The sequence below is a fragment of the Eptesicus fuscus genome, chromosome 4 (genome assembly GCF_027574615.1).
Source record: "Eptesicus fuscus isolate TK198812 chromosome 4, DD_ASM_mEF_20220401, whole genome shotgun sequence".
NCBI classification, from domain to species: Eukaryota; Metazoa; Chordata; class Mammalia; order Chiroptera; family Vespertilionidae; genus Eptesicus; species Eptesicus fuscus.
In genome coordinates, this window is record NC_072476.1 from 33,660,457 (window position 1) to 33,681,809 (window position 21,353).

Consider the following 21,353-nt stretch of genomic DNA (forward strand, 5'->3'; position numbering starts at 1 on the left):
TTCTGTAGGTGACCTGAGTTGAGCCTGGAAAGTGAAGAAGAGAGGGAGGACAACAGGGAAAGAACAAAATCAAAGGCCTGCAGGAGAAAAAGGGGATGTGGCTTGTCTGGAAGGAAGCAGGCAGTCTAGCCAAACTGGACAAACTTTGACTTGAAAAGGACTGGAAGAGAAAGTTTGGATTATCCTGTAGGTAATGTGGAGCCATTGGATATTTATGAGCAGAGGAATCTAATCATATAGGACAAGTGTTCCTGAGAGTTTCCACAAAAAGGAAGCTTTAAAGAAACTTCTAAGCATACACTCTGGGCCCAACTTCCTAATACCTTAAGCACTGCTTTCCCCCTGTTAACCCTCTCTCCACACGATCCTCACTGCCTCTAATGGCTCATTTCACCAGTGTCTGTATCCATTCAGAACTCCTCTTGCTGCAAGCAACTGAAAACACAGCCAAAGAAGCTTAGGCAGGAAAGGAGTTGATTAGTCAGCCCGGGTGACTGATGATGAGTTAGAGGCAGAGGATCTGACTTTCAGCATTCAAACTTGTCATCAGGTCTGTTTCTCTTAACTGCTCATTTTTGCCCCTGCTGTTCAGCTTCATTTTTACTCTCCATTTGGTGGCCCCAGCAGCAGTGGGCTGTCTGGACAAATGGCAAGATGATGCATCCTCCCACGTCAGTGTTGTAGGAAAAAACTGGACACTTTTCCACTAGCTCTAGCGAAAACCTTAATATTACCAAGACTGGACTTGTTTATGTGACCTGTCCATCCTGAAGACAATCAGTGTGGCCAAAGTGATGTGTTGCCCCGAATGACCAGGCCTGAGTAAGGAGCAGAATACCTATGTTCTGGAAAGTGAGGACAGGAATTTACGTCTGTCCAAGGTAGGAGTGCATAGCTCTAAATAACCCCTGACTTCCCCACAGTCCTGAACCCAGAGGATCTACCTACATGCCACATATTAGACAGGGTCCCTGAAGGCTGTGGAGACCACTCAGAGCATAGTGCTGCATTAGGAGGCCTACAGCGGGTCCCTGCACACCCTTTACACACCAGTGGCTTCCCTGCACTCCATGGTCTGGGACCTGGGCAGGACCCCCACACTGTGGTAGTGCTGGGGTCTACTTTACCACCTTCCCTGGGGCCATCTTTATCTGATGACTGACAGACTCTGGGCCTCTGTGGTTACACTCTTGTGGTCATCAAGCTGGTCAACACCCTTCAAGTCCATGTATGGCTGTGACTGGTTCACTCTCCAGGTGAACTGGCTTTTCTGAGCTGTCTTTGCTGACCTCTGTGTGGCCTTTGTAGACACCTGGGAAATGACCTCCAGCTTGGTCCTGCCTGACAGCATCCACCCAGGGAGGCTCATCATCCACAAGGTGAACTTCCCCCTCTCCTTCATCTGCCACACCTACGCATTCTGCCATTCCTAGAGCTGTGTGGTTAGAGGGCAAGGGGACTGGGACAGTTGAGAAGAGGACCACAGCCCTAACAGAACTTCTGGGACATGGGCCAGGTGCCATCAACTCCTCTCACCTGGAAGACTGCAATAGCTCCCAGCCACAGCCAATTCAATTCTTGCTCCACTCTAACCCCTTTTCCATTCAGAACAAGAGTGATTGTTTTAAAACATAAATGAGACCATATCATTGGCCTGCTCAAAAGCCAAGGCTTCAATCTCAGTAACTCTGCAGTTTCATTTATTGCAGTGGTTCTCAGCCTTTCTAATGCCACGACCCTTTAATACAGTTCCTCATGTTGTGGTGACCCCCAACCATAAAATTATTTTCGTTGCTACTTCATAACTGTTAGTTTTGCTACTGTTATGAATTGTAATGTAAATATCTGTGTTTTCCAATGGTCTTACCGCTGCTGTAGAGCATAAGACCATCGGAAAACACAGATATTTACATTATGATTCATTAACAGTAGCAAAATTACAGTTATGAAGTAGCAACGAAAATAATTTTATGGTTGGGGGTCACCACAACATGAGGAACTGTATTAAAGGGTCGCGGCATTAGAAAGGTTGAGAACCACTGATTTATTGCCACTCTTCCAACTCCATGGATTCTTGCTGTTCAAGCAGATCAAGCTGTCCAGCTTTCTCATTCTATTCTGATCAAACATCTCCTCAGAGGCTTTCCCTGACTACCCACCCCTCAGAATTGTATCCCCTTCTGAGCCTGTTTTTTTTTTTCCTCTTATCACTAACCACAGCCTGTATTTGATTTAGTCCTATTATTGTTGTTTACTTGTCCACTTCAATAGAATGTAATATCCATGAGGGACAGGGAGTTTGTCTAACTTGTTCACTGTTGTATCATGGTGCTTCAGACATACAGGAGGTAAATAACTATTCCTTGAATAAATTAATGAATGTCAGATGACTGTGGTGTTACTTCTATGTCCTGTACCTTCTCTCAGCAACCTGCAGCCTCATGAGAAATAAGCAATTAGCCCAAAGCTGTCCCGTTTGCTGTTGATTACATTTGATAACTGTCACTGTTAATATTTCACATTTACATTAAGGCAGAATGATTTTCAATGTAGTTTCCAAATTTTATTTGGGAGAACTCTCCCAAGGATATCCTCCCCTTTTGTTAACGAAGCCCCCAGAGGTGGCACAGCTGGTCCGTGCTTGGTCCTAGTTTGGTTGCAAAAATAGTGATATTGGTGACGGCAGCGGCAGAAGCACTCTGTCCTCGCTGGACGTGACCACCCTGCTCCTCTGACTCTGGCTGCCTGGGGCCTCTCCTGATCTAGACGGCAGTTCCTTGGCCGGGGGGTTGGGTGGGAGGGCTTCCCTGACACGAGTCCAGTGTCTTCCGGGGCTCCTCGTTTCTGGCCACAGGACCCTTTGTCTCCGGATTCCAGGCTTCCCTGACCACCCTGAAGGGCGCTCCGTGACCAGGCACGACCACGTCGGCCGTGCCCAGGACCCTCTTCCGGCTCCGCTCCTGAGCCACCGGGTCTTCACTCAGGGCCTGCCACAAGTCCTCGTCCCCATCGCGTTCAAACACGTCGCCCACCACTGCTACGGTGCCCAGGGCCGTGCCCGCCACCATCACGCTCACGTCCCGCTGGCCCCCGTGGCCGGGCGTGGCCCACACCTCGAGTCCCGGCCCCAGCCGCAGGGGCCGCTCCTCGCCGAGCCCGTGGGGAAGGTAGCGGCCCCCGGGGAGGCAGAAGTCGTGCGAGACCAACAGAGCGGCCCCTGGAAACAGCCCCAAGTTCCCGATGTGATCCGAGTGTCCGTGGGTTCCCACCACCAGAGTCACGTCTGCGGGGGCCACGCCCTGCCCCGCCAGGGCCCCCAGGAGCATCTCCCGAGCCCAGGGGCCTCCGGTGTCCACGAGGATGGGACCCCGGGCTGCCTCCTCCAGGGCGGTCTTCGCCTCGCCGCTCTCGGGCCGGGGCAGTCGGCGGCTGAAGGCGCCGGGGGGCAGGATGAGGGTCACAGAGCCGTCGGCGCGCACGGCGCCGCCCACTCCCTCGGGCTCCGCGTAGCCCCGCAGTAGAACGACCACGGAGAAGGGGTCGCCGGGCAGCCGCAGAGGGGGCTCCCCGCGCAGCGGCTCGGTCCGCACCACACTGCTCATGGCCGGAGAAAGTGGGGCTGCGGGCCAATGTCCAGTCCCTTAGGATTCCCACACTCGCCGGAACCTCCAAGTCTCAGTTCTTGCCGCCCCCTCACTCTTAAAGTGGTATCGCCCTCAGCCCCCTTCCAGGATGGTATCGCCCAACCTTTTCTTCCACGGGAAGCCGCGCGTCTTTCCGTGTCTTCGGGGCCCCCGCCTTGCCACCCTCTCGTGGTAGGTCCACACTCATCACCCTCCCAAGGAAGTCCTTTTTAGTTCCTTCCCTATAACCTAAGCCGCTCTCTACCTTGGACCCAGTTTTACGCCTCTTAGGTTCTGAGGCAAGGATGGAAACCGGGAAAACGCGAAGGATTTTGTCCTCTGCGAGCTCCCATAAGCCCAAGTACGGCGGCCGAGACGGCACCGCCCACGGAATTCTAACCCGGCCGCGTTCTCCGGCGTGCGCGGACCCGGACCCTGGCCTAAATACCGTCCTCGGCCTGGTATCCCTGCCAACTTCCTTGGGCTGCAACATGACAAAGCACCATTAGCTTCTATCAGGACGGCAGCCAACAGCCCTATTCTCTGAGCGGGGCGCTGCCACATCAGCCAGCTATGATGTGTGCACGGTAGTTGCTTGAAATTTTGGTTGCAACCGATACTTTAAAAAAAGAAAGCTTACTAGGCGATATAAAAAATTTGGCACTTGTGAAATTATGTGGCGGGCCATAGGTGAAATTAATATGAAGTAGACTAAGCGTCTACTCCACCTAAGCTGTCAACATCACCCCATCCCCATCCAGTGTCCCCTCTTCGGTCACAGTTTGTGGGCATGTAGCCTTCTGGACGCAGGCGGTGTATATAAGTCGCAGAGAATGCCCTTCTGGCTTCATCCTGGTAAGGGTCTAAAAAAGGGAAAGTGATGTTCCCAAGGCCCACAACTCCTATGCCATGGCCGACCTCTGGGTGGGGTTTAGAAGTAGTAGAGATATTTAAGGGGAAAGCCTTCAATATTGTCTCCACACCTACAGTTAAGGGAGCTAGATGACAGGCAGAGGGGGCTCATCTTTCGGGGTAGGGCTTCTACCTACTGCTCACACCTTTCTCCCCATAGCTATGCTATGCTGTACCATCAGGATTCTGCCTGAGACCAGATGGGAGAGAACAACTATAAGCTTAGAGGTGAGACACACTCACACACACACTCACACACCATTAAAGCTGTGGGGTAGAGAGAGCTCAGAATTCAGAGTGCTCTCCATGACCCCTGCCCTTCCTGGAGGCTCAAAAACGAGGGTCAAAGATCCTCTGGGTCATGCTTGGCGTGGCCCGGTGTGCTAGTCATCTCTCCTTCCTTTTCCTTCTCCTCCTCTTGATCTTGCTCCTCCTCCCCTTCTGTCTTCTCTTGCCCTTCTGTGGTCTCCTCTCCAGTCCAAGTTTCCTGTAGACATGCTAAGTTGGGTGATAGAAAACAAGTTAGATATTGGTCCTGTGGGTAGGGGATGTTGTGGCCTGGCAGGAAAGGGACCAGCCCACACACTTACCAGTTTCAGAAGCTGAGAGCACATGACCTTCACAGAGAAAATGCTGCAGGGGCTGCTCCTGATGGTGGAAGTACCAGTCTTCCACGACTTCTTCAAACTCCTCCAGCATTTTCTCACACTGGTCAGGTGGAAGGGTCAGAAGAGTATCTGCTCTGCTGGGCTTTGGGAACCTTCCTCTTTGCTCTTTACTACCTGTCTCCCCACCCCACCTTGGAGAGGCAGATAGCCAGGAGTTTAAACGTGGCTTACTAGATGTGTGATCCCCATTCATTCAACAAACACTAACACCTACTCTACTGAGTACTAGGTTATTAAACTCTAAGTTTCAGCTCCTTGTCTGTAAGATGGGAAATGGTAATCAGGTTGTTGTGAGGGCAAAATGAGGCAGCAGCTGAAACGTATGTGGCTCCAAATTTGCACCTATTGGTATCAGTAAGTGGTAATGCATATTATTAGTCTCCATTATTACTTCTTGATATACTCCAGGTGCATGTCAATCAATGACAGTCCTCACTCTGCCCCCTTCTCCTGCTTAGAGGTAGAACTCCCTAGGTTCTAGCTCTCCTTTCAGGTTCCCTTCTCACCTCCTGGGCAGTATCCTATCCTACCTGCTTCTTGAGGAATGTGACCTCCACACTGGGCTCGTCCCACAGCTCCAGAGGGATCCCCAGATCCACCTTTACTCCCTTCTGCACCAGGCCTTTCAGCGTCGCCATGGTCTGACTCTGCCCCTGTGAGATGGGAATTTGGGATCAGCCCAGCCCACTACCTCAACTTCTTCCTTTCCCTTTTCACCATACCAGTTTTGCCAACCACCGCAGTCTGAAGGGTAAGTTCCATGAGGGTGAGATGAGGGAGTCTAAAGATGAGGAGGGGACACTGAAGAGCTAGAGAAGGGAGGCTCCAGAGGATATAGGCCTAAGCAGTGGGATCCTGCCCTGGGGAGGAGTCTGACCTTGGCATATCTCAGTGAGCCCTTGCGCTCAGCATGAACACTGTAATCCAGAGTTTGCTCACATAAATTCTCCAAGGCCTCTTCTAGCCTTGTCTCTCTGTGGGAAGAGGGGAAACAAAGACTCCTTGAATACTGTATGAGCTCCCAGAGCTCTTTTGGGGGTTGAAAGGTGGAGGAGCATCAAGGACTCACGAAACGCTGTAAGGGACGTGTCTTTTCCTCTTGCCCGTGTCCAGCACCTGCCCCAGCTCCAGCACCTCTCGAGATCGTCCAGTGCGACTCAGCTCTTCCTGTAGCTCCAGACTCAGCAGCTTACACACTAGATGTCCAAAGGGACATGAGAGATAAACAAACATGCCAGCAACTCATTCTGCAGATGAGCAAAAGCAGCAGAGCCTGATGGTTACAAATGCTGACTCTGGAGCCAGCCTGGTTTACAGTCCTGACTCAGCCACTTAGTAAGCTGTGTAGCAATCTGCTGTGCCTTGGTTTCTTCACCTCTAAAATGGAGATAATAATAGTACCTCCTTATAGGGATGTGGTGAGGATTAAATCCATCCAGGTAAAGCCTTTACAATAGTGCCAGCACAAAGTGAGCAGTGTATAAGTCTTTGCTGTTGTTAGGCAGTCATTTATTGGGCTCCTTCTGGATGCACAATAGCAATAGAGAGCAAGTAAGACCTACCATGAAACACTATCCATGAAACACTGCCAATGCAGTTGGGGATAGAAAGATGGCAATATGGTGTGATGGTTCCTACACTAGGGATTAAGACCCTAGCTGGTTTGGCTCAGTGGATAGAGTGTCAGCCTTCGGACTGAAGGGTCCCAGGTTCTATTCCAGTCAAGGGAACATGCCTAGGTTGTGGGCTCGATACCCAGGAGGGAGTGTGCAGGAAGCAGCTGAGTGTGCAGGAGGCAGGGAGTGTGCAGGAGGCAGTGATTCTCTCTCATCGATGTTTCTATCTCGCCCTTTCCCTCTCTGAAATCAATAAAAATGTATTTTTTTTTTTAAAAAAAGACCAAGAAACTTAATCTCATTGGGAAATGCAAAATTCATTCAATGGTTACATATTGACTTCCTGCTCGCCTGGGATTTCCTTAAAGGTGAGCATTGCATCTGTTCCACCACTGTCTTTCCAGCACCATTGTGTGACCTGACACATTATGGGTCCCAAGAAAGGGAGTGGTCTATACAGAAGTGCCAAGTGAACTAAACACGGGAGCAAATAACTGAAGTGCCTAAAATATGCCAGGTATTACTCTAAGATCCGGGAGACACAGGTACTCTCTTTCCCTCCAAGGGCTTACAATACAGTGAGAAGTGACATATACGAAAAGACTTCCAAAGGAGGTGACATTTAAATTGTATCTTGGAGAACCACATGCAGAAATGAGAGGGTTATTCCAGGCAAAGGGAAAAACAGGTGAGAAAGGATAAGGCAGGCTCACTAGCTGCTGAGTACAGTGTGGCTTCCTCATGAGCACTTTGGAGATGGGATTTTGATTATGGAAAAGAAAGAAGGGGAGGGTCATAAAACAAACATATGTTCTGCCCTAACAACAATCTTGGCTGTACTCTAATCACTGCAGGAAGCCTGTACAGGCGTTAAAGCAAGGACTGACAAGATTGGGTCTGTGTTTAGAAATTCTGACAAAGGAGTAGGGGCACAAGTGAAAGGAGCGTAGAGATTAGGTCCAAGTCTTGAGGAACAACGATATTGAAATGTAGGTTAAAAGAAAAAGAATCCAGGGAAGAAATTAGAGTCAGGAAGCCTGCAAACTAGGGAACCAGAGCACTCAATGAATGGCCCAGCTCTGAAATGCCCTTTCCCTATTATTGTTCTCTATTGCTATTGTGCATCCAGATGGAGCCCAATAAATAACTGCCTAACACCAGCTGGGACCCACAAATAGTGCAACCACAGAAGATACTGCTTGCTGTAAAATCCACACAGTACACACACACCCTTTGGAAAGCCTCACACCTATGGGGAACCTCTCCCAGTTGTGTGGCCTCCTCTTTCATTTATGAGCTTCAAGGGCTGATTTACTCATCCCCAAGCCCCGTCAGGGGAACGCGGGACCTGTAATTTGGGAGTGTCTCTGCCGAGGTGGAGCAGAGGATATCCACAAGGTGAGCCTAACATCCCACATCCCACTCCTGCAGGATCTCCAGATTGAGGTCTAGCATCTAGTGGCATTGTGGGGGGGGGGGGGTTAGTGGGAAGGGCGCGCGCGCGCGCACATACGCACACACAAGATGCTCAGTAGCTTGGTGATCCTGGGCGGATAGTCTCTGAACTACAATTCCCACAAACCATTGGGGCCCAGACCAGCCAGAAAAAGCGGACTCTCTCTGGATGTCTCATGGGAATTGTAGTGCCATAGATTTGGGATAGCCCTATAGGTTCCCTCCCTTGATCCCATTCGACTTCCGCCAAACTCCACCAAAACCTCCATAAGGTCTTCAAGGAGGTTGAGTGACCCACCCATCACGGTCCATTTGGTCCAGCCCAAACAATGGAGGTGGGGCAGAGGGATGCCAAAAGAGCTATTCCTTTCAGATACCTTCGCATTTGCTGGGCAAGCGTTCTGTGTCATCGTCCTCCTCCTTCGGCGTCCCAGCCCAACCTGGGACGTATGCAGTCAAAATGAAAAGCAATATTCCCAACGGCACAGGTCCCATGACAAAGTGCTGCCCACAACCAAACACCGCTTGCCTTCTAACCAACTTCGGGAAGGCAGCGGGCCCTTTTAATTCCGAGGGGGTTGGCGGCAACTTTAATAGTCTCTAGCCTATCACCGGAGGCGCACGCGCAGTGCCGACCCAAAAGGGGGTGGGGCCATCTGCGCTCCGGCCTTCCCCGCCTGGGTTTTGTGGCGCCTCTTGAAGGTCCTGGCCGCCGGGTAGTGAGGAAATACACAGAAGTAGTTACCACAGAAGTGTTTGCTCCTTACACGTATATATAAAAACAGAGTTTTTATATAACTTCAGGCCGTGAGTCTAAAGAACTTATTCCTGCTCAGAGAAAGGGTAGGGACTTGCTCCTTTTCTCTGCCAGGACCGGCTCCTGGGAGGGGGCGGGCCAACATGGCGCCGAGCGCCGGGTGAGCGGCGCTTTGGCGGCGGTGAGAGTTTTTCGTGCCTGGGGCGCTCGGCTGGCGGGAGGGGGTCGAGTGGTACCATGGCCTAGACCCCTTGACGGGCCTGTGTGGGGACCAGGAAGAGGACGGTTGGTTGTGTGTCCGTACGCGTGGGGACTCTGTGTGTTTGCATTGGAGGGATGATGGGGGATGAGGTGGGCTCTCTGCTCCTTTCGAGCTGGACCCATGGCCTGGGGACCTTCGACCCGTTTTCCTGTTGGCTCTAGCTCCAGTTAATGCTCTGTGAAGCCTTTCTGCCGACTCCACTGACCTGGGGGGCTGTCGGGTGTTGAGCTTTTCCTGGCAGGGTGTTGATGGGTTGGTAGTTCTCCAGGACACTGGGACACGACCGCTTCTTGTACACCCGGCTCCAGGCACAGTACGGGGATGTGTTGAATAAATGTGTTCCCGGCAAATAAGACTTCCCAAAGTGGAGGAGAGCTGGGATGTTTTGAGGAGAACCAAATTCTCTCTGGTCTCCATCTTCTCACGCCTTCAGCACGTCCTCACCAGCCCCCACCGACATCCCGCAGCCAGTCCTAAACACTTTTGACATCAGTTTTCCTCATACCAGCTTTAAGCGAGCCCCTTTCCTGTTGGCCAAACAGTAGATTCCAAGGTTGGGTCTGTACTTGTTCACCTTGGTAATACTGGTACCGAGTATGTGTTGAGCACTTAGATCTCTAACCCTCACAGTTCGTTCATTTATTCAAATATATATTGAATATCTACAGTGTCTCAGGCAACAGTCTGCTGACTTGGAACACATCAGTGAACATAATAAACAAAGATCTCTGTCCATACGGTGCAGGAGGCGGAGGTGTGGTGGTAATCGATAAGATGATTAACAATATATATTAGATGTTAAATGCCAAGGGGGGGGGGAGAGGATGGGGGTGGAGTGTGGTATTAAATAGGGTGGTGGAAATAGGCATCAAACTGTCATCTGGGAAAGAGCATTCCAGGCAGAAGGAATAGCAAAGGCCATAAAGCAAGAGCAGGTCTATCAGGTTTGAACAGCAAGGAGGACAGTGGAGCTGGATCAAGCTGGAAGAGGAAGGAAAGGAGGTCAGAGATGTAATGCAGAAGAGGGCCTTGTAGACCATCATAAGAATTTTGGATTTTACTGGATGGTAAATGGGGAGCCATTACAGAGTTTGAACAATGACCCAATCACTCTGGCTGCTGTGTTGGGAGTAGAAGTAAAGAGCAAGGGGGAAAAGCCGGGAGAGCTTCTCAGGAGGCTATTGAAGTTATCCAGGTTATAGATGATGCGGGCTCTGGGCCTGGGGTATAAATTTTGCCATCATCACCCTATTAGTGATACTGAAAACAGAGAGGTTGTGGTCACCAAGTAAGTAAGTGTAGCCAGAGAAGAAGGAGGACTTAGTCTAGGACAGTGATAGGCAACCTTTTGAGCTTGGTGTGTCAAACTTCACCAAAAAACTGAGCATAACTCGGGTAGTGTGTCACTTTGAGGAAAAAAACATTATTTCGCAAATGTTTCATCCTCAGGAGCAGCAAATGTTTCATCCTCGGCATGCGGCCGCCTCAGCGGCTGCGTGTCATCAGAAATGGCTACGCGTGTCAGTGCTGACATGCGTGTCATAGGTTCGCCATCACTGGTCTAGGACATTCTAACTTAAGCAGGTGAGGAGGAAGAACCAGAAGAGGAAACTGAGGGGTGATGGCCAGTGAAGTAGGAGGAAAACCAGAGGTTGGTGCCACAGTGGAGTAAAAAAAAAAAAGTTTTCAGAAGGTAGTAGTCAGCTATGCTATGTACTGCTTTGAGGTGAAAGAAGATGAGGACAGAGAGGGCCTTGGATTTGGCAATGTGAAGTCATCCATGACCTTGAAAGTTTCAGGGACCTAGAGGGGCAAAAGCCTCATTGGAGTAGGTTCAAGAGAGGAGAGGAGAATTAGAAACAAAATTAAGACAACTTTTTGAGGGAGTTTAATTGCAAGGAGGAGAAAAAAATGAGGTATAACATATAGAGAAAGTGAAGTAAAAGGTTTGTTTTAATGTATAATTTGGTAAAATACACATAAAGCCCACCATCCTAACCATTTTTAAGTGTAGTTTAGTGGCATTGAATACATTCACATTGTTGTGTAACCATCACCACCGTCCATCTCCAGAACTCTTCCCATTGTAAAACTGAAATTCTGTCCCTATTAAACAATAACTTCCCATTCCCCCTCCTCCAGCCCCTAGCATCCACCATTCATACTTTCTGACTCTGAGTTTGGCTACTTTAAGACCCTCACACAAGTGGAACCATACCATATTTGTCTTTTTGTGACTGGCTTATTTCAGTCAGCATAATGTCCTCAGGGTTCATTCATGTTGTAGCATGTGTCAGAATTTCCTCCCTTTTTAAGGCTGTTTTTAAGCTAGGAAAAATAACTGCATTTTGTAGGCTGATGGAAATGATCTGGTAGGTTGAGAAATTGATGATAGCGGGAGATGGGAGAAACACTGGAACAATGTTGGAGGTGGTGACAGGCATGAACCGTTTCTCTACAGTAACATGTGGGAAGGCAGGGTATGTGGATACCAGTGCTACTCGGTGGGTAGACATGGTGAGAGTCTGGAGGTCCCTTCTGATGGCCAAAGGTGAGGAAGGAGGAAGGTTGTCACATAGGACCGAGGGAGACCGAGTGCATTGAGTTATAGTATGCTTGTCGGGCAGGATAAGGGCCCATTTGAAGTTTATGGCCATGAATTTAAGAGTGGTAATTAGCCATGATGGTTGTGTATTTTTCTCATCATATTGAATTGTACAAGAATATAGGCTCAGGGTGGGAGAGCTGTATTTAGCCAGTACTGTATTTGTGTCAAGTAATAATGCAAGAAGGGATAAGAGAGATAAAAGTATGCGTAAAACAACCTTAGGAAAAAAGTGTTTTCCATATTTTATGGAAATATGGAAACGCAAACCAGGGACAATTTAAGTAACCTGTCCTAGTAACACAGCACAGTAATGCTAGGGCTGGTATTTAAATTGAGGGTCAAGATCATTCCTATATACCTCACTTGTATAGTGTCTGGCATAGAATCAGAGCTCAATAAATTATGTTGAACTGGATCGAATTGCTACCTCCTTCTGTTACACCCAATGCTGACTCATGTGGGGATGGACAGAAGGTCCCACGAATTCTTCCCTCCTCACATCCTTATTGTCCTCCATTTGTTGTGGCCTCTCCTAAGCAGACAGCCCCTCTACTTTGGGTCTCACATTTCTTTTTATCTCTTCTGCCCACCCCATCCCCCTGCCAGGGTCTCCATCTCTCCACCCTGGGGCATCATCCTTCAGAGGAGGGAGGAAGAGCTCCAGAATGGCTGAGGAGAAGAAGCTGAAACTCAGCAATACTGTGCTGCCTTCGGAGTCAATGAAGGTGGTGGCCGAATCAATGGGCATCGCCCAGATTCAGGAAGAAACCTGTCAGCTGCTGACAGATGAAGTCAGTTACCGCATCAAGGAGATTGCACAGGTAATCTGGCCCCTCTACCCAGTCCTGCATTGTATTGAGGAGGATGCCCAGGCCCTCTTCTTCCTCGGGGTCTCAGGCTGACATTTGTTCTCCCACCCCAGGATGCCTTAAAATTCATGCACATGGGGAAGCGGCAGAAGCTCACCACCAGTGACATTGACTATGCGCTGAAGCTAAAGAATGTTGAGGTGATTGGGACACACAGGACTGAGATGGGCAGGGGGGTGAGAACAGTCCTTCCATGGCCCCCTTCTCATCCTGCTGTCTTTCTCTCCCTCTCCCCTGAGATAGCCACTGTATGGCTTCCATGCTCAAGAGTTCATCCCTTTCCGGTTCGCCTCTGGTGGGGGCCGGGAGCTCTACTTCTATGAGGAGAAGGAGGTTGACCTGAGTGACATCATCAATACCCCTCTGCCCCGGGTGCCCCTGGACGTCTGCCTCAAAGGTTGGGGGAAAGGAGAGCAGGGTGGCCGGGCAAGGAAAGGAGGGGCAATGCTTACGGGTTTAAGGAGACTCACAAGGATGAAACCCTCAGTGTGAGATCCCTGGTGAGTGGCAGGAAGTGGGAACAGGAATGAAAACCCACATTCCTTAGTGTGGAGTGACTCCCTAGCATTCATGTCCAGCAGTCAACTTGATACCTTCCTTCCTCACAGCTCATTGGTTGAGCATTGAAGGCTGCCAGCCAGCTATCCCAGAGAACCCACCTCCAGGTAACCTCCCTGCCCAGAGCCCACCCCTCTGCCTCTCCCTCCTCCCTCCTCCCCCACCTTCTTCTCTCTCAACACTCTTGCAAATGACTGCTTTCCCACCAGCTCCCAAAGAGCAGCAGAAGGCTGAGGCCACAGAGCCCCTGAAGTCAGCAAAGCCAGGCCAGGAGGAAGATGGACCCTTGAAAAGCAAAGGTCAAGGGGCTGCTCCAGCTGATGGCAAAGGTCAGTCCTGCTAGGCCAGGCCTCTTCTGGCTCTTTCCCCAAAGCCAGATAGTCACTGGTGAATTGGTGAGGTCAGCCAGAAAGCCCCAGAAGGGATCACGCAGCGTAAGGGAAGCCAGGTCTCCCTGGGTAGGTGTGTAGAGGGTCAAGGTTTCTCTGATACCAAGGCCTCTTCTGGAGCTTTCTTTTTCAAGCCCATCTTCCCAATTTACATAGGGAAAGAGAAGAAGGCACCACCCCTCCTGGAGGGGGGCCCTTTTCGATTAAAGCCCCGAAGTATCCATGAGTTGTCTGTGGAGCAGCAGCTGTACTACAAGGAGATCACTGAAGCCTGTGTGGGGTCATGTGAAGCCAAGAGAGCGGTGAGGCCCCACCACCCTGCCTTTACCGCAAGACCCCCTCTCTTGGAGGCCTCACCAATTCTTCCCATGGTATCTGCCCCCACCTCACTCATTCCCCTCCTCCCACAGGAAGCCCTTCAGAGCATCGCAACAGACCCAGGGCTCTATCAGATGCTGCCGCGATTCAGCACCTTCATCTCAGAGGGGGTGAGGATTCAGACCCCTCCTCTGCTCCCATGGGGTCAAGGCCCTAGAATGAGGTTCCAGGGGGTGAGGAGCTGGCAGGGGAAGCTCATCTAAAGTGTCTCCCTGCCCTGTCACTTCTCCCTCCTGTAGGTCCGTGTGAACGTGGTGCAGAACAACCTGGCCCTGCTCATCTACTTGATGCGCATGGTGAAGGCACTGATGGACAACCCGACGCTGTATCTAGAAAAATACGTGAGTGGTCCTGCCTACCCACCTCTTATCCCAGGCTTTGGAGACCTCACTGCCACCAACAGGAAGCCAGTTATCATAATTAGCTGCCTTATCACTTCTCTCTTAGGTGCATGAATTGATTCCAGCTGTGATGACCTGCATCGTGAGCAGACAGTTGTGTCTGAGGCCAGATGTGGACAATCACTGGGCACTCCGGGACTTTGCTGCCCGCCTGGTGGCCCAGATCTGCAAGCATTTCAGCACAACCACTAACAACATCCAGTCCCGGATCACCAAGACCTTCACCAAGGTGAGCCCGAACAAGGAACGTAAGCCCTCACATCTCTACCTCAGGGTTGTCACCAGGACAGTGAGAGCAGTGGTGGGTCAGTTGGGGGGGGGGGAGGATTGAAAACAAGGGGCAGAGGGCAGAGGGATTGGGAATGGGACTTGAGCCGTATGCCATGTATATCTGTAATGTCTTAATGATCTACAAGGAAAGTGTGTTTGAGACTTGGGTCCTTACACATTAGGCTTTCAGGCCCATTTACCTGGATTCATTTTCCATCCCCTTACAGAGCTGGGTGGACGAGAAGACTCCATGGACTACACGTTATGGCTCCATCGCAGGCCTGGCCGAGCTGGGACATGATGTCAGGCCCCAATGGGGAAGCACTGGGGGAGGGAGGCATCATGAGGTCATAGTGGGCAATAGCCTACCACCTGGGAGACTCTGTGGTGACCCAAGGCCCTGGCTTCTCCCCTTCCTTTCCAACAGGTGATTAAAACTCTGATTCTGCCACGGCTGCAGCAGGAGGGGGAGCGGATCCGAAGTGTCCTGGATGGCCCTGTGCTGAGCAACATTGACCGAATTGGAGCTGACCACGTGCAGAGCCTCCTCCTGGTGACCAGAGCCCCCATGCCCTCCCCCAGCTTCTTCCTACTCATCCTCCCTCCCCCCCAAACACACACAATGTTTAGCAAGAATGTGGTCTTTTATTCATTTATCCCATATTTGCCTCATATTCAGAGCAACCTCAGAGTCCAATACTATTTAGCAGATGGAAAAGACTGAGGCACAAAGGAGTTAAATAAGAAATAAGAGGTCTTAACTCCCAAGGCTTCCAGACGGCACTACCCTCGTGCTTCTGCATCACTGTGGCCCATTCTGTGTAAGGCAAATGCCCTCTGGACCAAAACTACCTCTCAGATGTTACCAGGGTATTTAGCATGTTCTCTGTTCACACCAATTGGCGCCTATGTTTTCTTAAGAAGAAAAACCATAGCATTCCTTATACACACTGCTATGCCTGCAGTTTGGCCTTCAACAAGAACATACTGAAATGGTAATATCCTTTTTCACACCTTCACCACACTTCTGAGAATCCCAGCCCTCTTCCTACCTGCTTTTTTTTTTTGCTTTATCTCTACAGAAGCACTGTGCCCCTGTTCTGGCAAAGCTGCGCCCACCACCTGACAATCAGGATGCCTATCGGGCAGAATTCGGGTCCCTTGGACCCCTCCTCTGCTCCCATGTGGTCAAGGCCCGGGCTCAAGCTGCTCTGCAGGCTCAACAGGTCAACAGGACCACTCTGACCATCACTCAGGTCAGTGACAGTCCAGGGAGGAGGAGGGGTGACCAAAAGGAGAGGAGGAATGAAGAAGAACGAGGGGGAGACAGAGACCTAGTTTGCATTGGGATGTGGAATTACAGGCATGCCCATGCTGAGCGCGAATTTTTTCAAAACCCAGGGCCCTCCGAGTCAAAAGTTTTGGAGGCAGCTAGACCCCCACCCCAGTGAGACCAACTCAGAAGCAAGACGAGCCCTTTTTCTTAGATGTTGACATTTTCTTCTTGCCTCTTCCTCCTGCAGCCCCGACCCACGCTGACCCTTTCTCAGGCCCCTCAACCTGGCCCTCGGACCCCTGGCTTGCTGAAGGTCCCTGGCTCCATCGCACTGCCCGTCCAGACACTGGTGTCTGCACGAGCTGCTGCTCCACCTCAGCCTTCCCCTCCTCCAACCAAGTTTATTGTAATGTCATCGTCCTCTAGTGCCTCATCCACCCAACAGGTATGTAGAGCCCTACGGGACCAGGAATGATGGGAGGCATGTCACCATGCTGTCCTGAGAGGCCCCAGAGTAGAGCCCAGTCACCTCTGGGCCCAAAACAGGAGCTAGAAGGAGCACTTCCCAGGGGCCCCAAAGGCCACAGCTTCTCCCCCTGAGGATGAATCAGAGGACTAATTATTTGGTTGGAGCAAGTGAGGTGTTCCCCCAGGTCTGGGGAGTAGTGAGGATGCAAGATAACCGACACTGACTTTCCGTTCTTCCCCCAGGTCCTGTCCCTCAGCACCTCAGCTCCTGGCTCAGGCTCCACCACCACCTCTCCTGTCACTACCACGGTCCCCAGTGTGCAGCCCATTGTCAAGCTGGTCTCCACTGCCACAGCTGCACCCCCCAGCACTGCCCCCTCTGGCCCCGGCAGTGTCCAGAAGTACATAGTGGTCTCTCTTCCCCCAACAGGGGATGGCAAAGGGGGCCCCACCTCCCACCCTTCCCCCGTCCCTCCCCAATCCTCAGCCCCTTCCCCACTTGGGGGCAGTGCCCTCTGTGGGGGAAAACAGGAAGCTGGAGATAGCCCCCCTCCAGCTCCAGGGACTCCAAAGGCTAATGGCTCCCAGCCCCCTGGATCTGGCTCGCCTCAGCCTGCCCCTTGATGCTGTCACACAACTGCCAATCTTCTCTTCCCAAGATTCTCTCTCTCTCTCTCTCTCTCTCTCTCTCTCTCTCTACACACACACACACACACACACACACACGGTGGAAGGAAGTAGTCATCTGCTTCCCTCACCTTCCTTTTTAGATATTGTACAGCCAGCTCATAATAAAAGTTTGATTTGTAAGTTATGATTCACCTTAGTCCTTCCTGTGTCCGATACAATGGAAGGATCTAACCTGTTGAGCCCTCGTGGTCTCTAGGACTTAGGTCTCTTCCAGCCAGATCCATTACCACAGGCCAGAAGATGGAGAAGACAGTATTGTCCTCCTGAACCACAGGCCACCATCCTTTCTGCCCATGTCCTTGTTTGGGGAGCCTCAGATCCGAATGACATAAGCATCACTGTGGCTGAGGTGTCGCACCCACTTGTGGGGGTTGGTATTGCTGCAGTGTCTGAATGCCAGCCTGAGGAAGCGAACCTGGAGGCCGGAGCACGTGTGCCGGGGAAGTTCAAAGGAGAGGCTCGCAGGGCCCAGCCCCAGAGGAGGGGCTGAGGTGGAATGTCCTTGCCCAGGAGGCCCAGGCAGACCTGGGACTTCCATCTGTGAGGGACAGAGGCAGAGGGATGAGTGCTGAAGACAGAGAGGAAGGTGGGCAGGGGAGCCCCGGGGCCAGGAAGGTGACTATATTAGTGAGAACAGAGCAGCCACTACATTAAGAGAGAGGAGTTGGGACTGAAAATGGAGGAGGGAGAGGAGGGCCTTAGAGAATCAGCAGCTGATACCTGGAAAAGGCCTGAGAGCTGAGAGCCTCCTTGCACACGAGGCAGGTCCCAGCGAAGGGCTCCGTCACACAGCTCTGCCTTCTGCTCTGGGCTACTCAGCTCCTGGGACAGGCTGGAGTTTGGGAAGATGCGAGGCTCAGCCGGCAGGGGCAGGCCAGTTCCACCCCCACAGTATATGTATACTCTCCTCCCCAGTGCCATCCTGTTGTCCAGGGAAGCTGGTAAAACCATAATGCACACACACTAACCTGACCACCCCTCGAGGCAGGGGAAGATGAAGCCTGATATTGAGAGCCTGGCTGCAAACATGAAAGGAACAGTGTCGGGCCCAGAAAGGTAATGACTTGTCTCCATGCTTCATTAATGTCACAGCTGGAATTCAGCACAAGTGCCACCCCACCCCCTTCCCAAACTCCCAAGCCTCTAACTAAACTGATTCCTAGGCTGGTGGCTGCATCTGAAAGCCATAGCAACAGGATCTATCTGGGCCCTTTCTCCTACTCCCCATAGCTGAACTAGTCTTGGCTACCCCACTCATACCTCTTTGGGGGCAAGTCACATCGTAACTTCAGATAAACCTGGAGCCTGGATGAGAGAATATAATACCATTACTCTAGCCCAAGCATGTCAAACTCGTGGCCGGCATGTAAACGAGGCATGCGGCCCACTGGCCGAGAGTTTGACATGCTTGCTCTAGCCATAGCCTACTGGCATCTCACCAGCCCCCAGACATGTACTGAAGGAAGGAGAGAGAAGGGCTGAAATCTACTCGACTCTATTAGTCACTAGTGTTCATGGGGCTGAGTCCACTTTGGGGGAGGGTGCCTTTTTCTAATTTGTAACCTATACCACTAACCACCATCCCTCCCCAATAAATCTACCTATTGACTTGGGTTCCAGAGAAATTCTAGAACTGGAAATGGTCTCACCTGCCTGAGCCTCGGTCCCACTGCACAGAGGGAAAGAGCCGGAAGGGAAGTGGGGAGGGGAGGTCATCTGAGAGTTGGTACCGCATCACAGTCAGCTAAGATGAGGGAGAAACAGAGATCAGTTTGGTGCCCTCACACCTGAACTGCCTCCCTTCCCTTGGGTAGATGGAATACGCTGGGCCAGCCCATCCTGACCTCGCCCTGAGGTGGCTGCAAGCGGAGTATTCGATGAGACTCAAATTCATCCAGTTGCACCGAGCTGTGAAATGAGACTTCATCCACCCGAATTCCTGGCCCATAACCTAGAAAGAAAGACTCCTCTGCTAACCCATATTTTGGGAGAGAAGAGCAGGGATGGGGTAGGGATCTGTCTCTAACTTCTCTCCATGAAACTTCTGGTAGGAGAGAAAGACCTACTTATTTCTCACCTCGCAGTTCTGACTTCCCCACACAAAATTCTTCTGTCAAGCCAATGCGCATCTCTGTCAGAAAAAAGGACATCAGAAAAGGCCACCAAATAGCACCACAACCCCCACCAAGAAGTCTGTCCCAAACCCAACCCTAGGCCCAACCTGCAGACTTCTCACCAGAGCCACTGGGAAGAAAGCTCTTGAGTCGGATCTCTCCCTGCACATCCACCTTCAGCAGTGAGCCCTGAGAGTGGCAGAGAGGTTAATGCCCAGAGATGACCTCCCCAAATGTGTTTGCCAGATACTATCTGTCCTCAGCTCCAGGGCTGGGGGCCCAAACTTACATTAGATGCTATCAGTACGGACAGTCTCTCAACCACATCCAAAAACACTTCATTCTTTTGGCTCTGAGGAAGAGAGGGCATTTGGGTAGTTGGAGGCTGACTAGTGGACAGAGCAGTGGACGCTAGGGCCAGGGTTGGGGACACGAGGTATAGGAAGGGACTGGATTATCCACATCTAGGAGAGGTGGAAAGATATGCAGGGAACTTGGATTCTGGGATTCCCCTAAAACAACATCAGGGGGTCTGAACCTGTTTAGTCTCCCTCACCTGGTCAGAACGGCTGGACAGGACTGGGCGGCTGGCTGCACTGCTGGGGGCCACTTTGCTCTGTTGTGTCTCAGCCCCAAACTGCAAAGCACCCAAACCATCATCCTCAAGGTCTGCCAACCCCTGCCAAACCTTCTCCCTCCTGGTCCTCTCTCCCTCTACTCACCAAGCCAACGCTGCTGAGATCAAAGAGGCTGAAGGGCTTGCTGACCACAGCCTCAGTCTGGATGAAGTTCCTCAGCATCTCTGTGGATGTGGTCTGTACATAGCCATAATCCTACAGAGAGAGGAAGAACAGTTCTAGGGGTGGCCAGTGGGGAAAAGAGGTGAAAGGGAGAGGACTTAGCCTCACAATCAAGGAATAGATCTTTAGGGAACAGGGACAATGAAGGAAGTCTTTGAACCTTACCAACACTTCATCCAGGAGTTCATAGACAAGAGCCACGTTGCGGGAGATGGTCCCCTCTCCCAGGGAGCCACAGTAATCGCCCAGGAGGGTGGCTAACCTGAGGAAAAAGAATGGAGTGTGCACCTCTTCCTCCTGTCACACCCCAACCCCCAGCTGCCCAGCCCTGCCCTCCTCACCGAGAGAGCAGCTCTAGGAGGCTGAAGGGAGAAATGTTTTCTGAAGTCGTGGCCACCAAATAGAGACCACTGTGTCTGATGTGAATAAAATGACGGTCATCGTGGTGCTGAGGCAGAAGCGGGGGGAGGGGGGAAGGAACGTCAGGAAGAGAGTTGTGCTTAAGGGCCCGGGAGATTTTCGCTGGTACCCTGATTGCCCAACTGCCTAGCATTGCGACCTCGGGCGAACTAGAAACCTCCCAAGGGCCCAGTTTCCCCAGGTGTAAAGTGGAGTTCATGAGAGTTCCTTCCTCAGAGGTGCTGAGGATTGAGACATGTGAGGAGCTGTGCCTGCTACATTGTTGGCGCTCAATAAACTTTCCTTAATATTATTTGGAGGAATGCACGGCCCCCACCCCAGTGGGAAGCTCTCAAGGACACAGGCCCGAGTGAGAGGAAGCGTCCCCTCCACCCGAACCTGCCAGAATATCACTCCAACCCCCCTTTGGTTACCATGACAACCGGGGACTCTTCTCCAGGCAGTCCCGTCAGCTTCCGGTAGAAGAGCTCGGCCACATCCCGGCCGCCACTGTCCCCGCGGACTGACAGGTTGAAGGACAGCTAAGGACCCGGAGACACAAGCTAGCTCTGGGACACTACTCCTACCCCAGCCTCCCCCCTGGACTCGTAGGTCAAGGATACAGTCTTTGTAGATGAGTGGGTCCCCCTTGGAGGACAGAATGAAGAACTGGGAAATCATGGCCGTTCTGCAGAGTGGACAAGGAGAGGAAAGGGACGGCAGCCCCGAACAAAGGAACGCGTGTAGGCTGGCCCTTTAAGGCCGATTCTCCTCTGACGCGGGAAATCCGGCGCCTGCCCCACCCCTCCCAACCTGTCTCTTTCTTAACTCACGCCGCTT

General features: G+C 51.5%; 4 protein-coding genes across 7 annotated transcripts; 1 reads left to right on the top strand and 3 right to left on the bottom strand.

Annotated features, from left to right (window-relative positions):
• Positions 1-2,548: 2,548 nt before the first annotated feature.
• MBLAC1 (metallo-beta-lactamase domain containing 1) lies at positions 2,549-4,853 on the bottom strand. The gene is made up of 2 exons (XM_008141706.3): positions 4,795-4,853; positions 2,549-4,486 (listed from the first exon to the last, which is right to left on the bottom strand). Exon 2 carries the CDS (start codon positions 3,600-3,602, stop codon positions 2,763-2,765), a length of 840 nt encoding a protein of 279 aa, XP_008139928.1. The 5' UTR covers positions 3,603-4,486; positions 4,795-4,853; the 3' UTR covers positions 2,549-2,762.
• Positions 4,854-4,876: 23 nt separating this feature from the next.
• Positions 4,877-15,056, bottom strand: CNPY4 (canopy FGF signaling regulator 4). 2 transcript variants are annotated; one of them, XM_054714904.1, is made up of 6 exons: positions 14,967-15,056; positions 6,273-6,399; positions 6,081-6,177; positions 5,734-5,856; positions 5,126-5,243; positions 4,877-5,033 (listed from the first exon to the last, which is right to left on the bottom strand). In XM_054714904.1, the coding sequence occupies exons 1-6, from the start codon at positions 15,016-15,018 to the stop codon at positions 4,879-4,881; spliced, it is 672 nt and encodes a 223-aa protein (XP_054570879.1). In that variant the 5' UTR covers positions 15,019-15,056; the 3' UTR covers positions 4,877-4,878. The 2 variants fall into 2 exon arrangements, with proteins under 2 accessions (XP_054570879.1, XP_008139611.1); XM_008141389.3 differs by lacking the exon at positions 14,967-15,056 and adding an exon at positions 8,652-8,897.
• TAF6 (TATA-box binding protein associated factor 6) lies at positions 9,166-17,220 on the top strand. 3 transcript variants are annotated; one of them, XM_028145187.2, is made up of 15 exons: positions 9,166-9,212; positions 12,508-12,722; positions 12,824-12,910; positions 13,014-13,167; positions 13,379-13,435; positions 13,538-13,657; positions 13,874-14,019; positions 14,128-14,205; positions 14,335-14,436; positions 14,543-14,725; positions 14,994-15,068; positions 15,194-15,319; positions 15,849-16,022; positions 16,290-16,487; positions 16,754-17,220. In XM_028145187.2, the coding sequence occupies exons 2-15, from the start codon at positions 12,567-12,569 to the stop codon at positions 17,132-17,134; spliced, it is 2,037 nt and encodes a 678-aa protein (XP_028000988.2). In that variant the 5' UTR covers positions 9,166-9,212; positions 12,508-12,566; the 3' UTR covers positions 17,135-17,220. The 3 variants fall into 3 exon arrangements, with proteins under 3 accessions (XP_028000988.2, XP_054570877.1, XP_008139612.2); XM_054714902.1 differs by having other exon boundaries at positions 9,176-9,191; XM_008141390.3 differs by lacking the exon at positions 9,166-9,212 and adding an exon at positions 9,244-9,316.
• On the bottom strand, positions 17,220-21,268 carry AP4M1 (adaptor related protein complex 4 subunit mu 1). Its single transcript, XM_008141387.3, has 15 exons — positions 21,137-21,268; positions 20,948-21,036; positions 20,456-20,562; positions 20,280-20,376; positions 20,037-20,147; positions 19,871-19,951; positions 19,604-19,666; positions 19,437-19,503; positions 19,278-19,331; positions 19,045-19,151; positions 18,850-18,944; positions 18,461-18,505; positions 18,169-18,219; positions 17,921-18,032; positions 17,220-17,738 (listed from the first exon to the last, which is right to left on the bottom strand). Exons 1-15 carry the CDS (start codon positions 21,192-21,194, stop codon positions 17,514-17,516), a joined length of 1,362 nt encoding a protein of 453 aa, XP_008139609.2. The 5' UTR covers positions 21,195-21,268; the 3' UTR covers positions 17,220-17,513.
• Positions 21,269-21,353: the final 85 nt, after the last annotated feature.

Bases quoted from the DNA above. Each gene is read 5' to 3' on its own strand.
- MBLAC1 (XM_008141706.3), bottom strand. From the start codon at position 3,602: ATGAGCAGTGTGGTGCGGACCGAGCCGCTGCGCGGGGAGCCCCCTCTG.
- CNPY4 (XM_008141389.3), bottom strand. From the start codon at position 8,769: ATGGGACCTGTGCCGTTGGGAATATTGCTTTTCATTTTGACTGCATAC. The intron at 6,400-8,651 runs GTATCTGAAAGG...TTGGACATCTAG, and splicing joins CTTGCCCAGCAAATGCGAAG to TGTGTAAGCTGCTGAGTCTG. The intron at 5,034-5,125 runs GTAAGTGTGTGG...CACCCAACTTAG, and splicing joins GCTCTCAGCTTCTGAAACTG to CATGTCTACAGGAAACTTGG.
- TAF6 (XM_028145187.2), top strand. From the start codon at position 12,567: ATGGCTGAGGAGAAGAAGCTGAAACTCAGCAATACTGTGCTGCCTTCG. The intron at 12,911-13,013 runs GTGATTGGGACA...CCCCTGAGATAG, and splicing joins TGAAGCTAAAGAATGTTGAG to CCACTGTATGGCTTCCATGC. The intron at 14,437-14,542 runs GTGAGTGGTCCT...CTTCTCTCTTAG, and splicing joins CGCTGTATCTAGAAAAATAC to GTGCATGAATTGATTCCAGC.
- AP4M1 (XM_008141387.3), bottom strand. From the start codon at position 21,194: ATGATTTCCCAGTTCTTCATTCTGTCCTCCAAGGGGGACCCACTCATC. The intron at 20,563-20,947 runs GTAACCAAAGGG...CTTCTGCCTCAG, and splicing joins AAGAGTCCCCGGTTGTCATG to CACCACGATGACCGTCATTT. The intron at 19,152-19,277 runs GTGAGAAATAAG...CTTTCTTTCTAG, and splicing joins GGGGAAGTCAGAACTGCGAG to GTTATGGGCCAGGAATTCGG.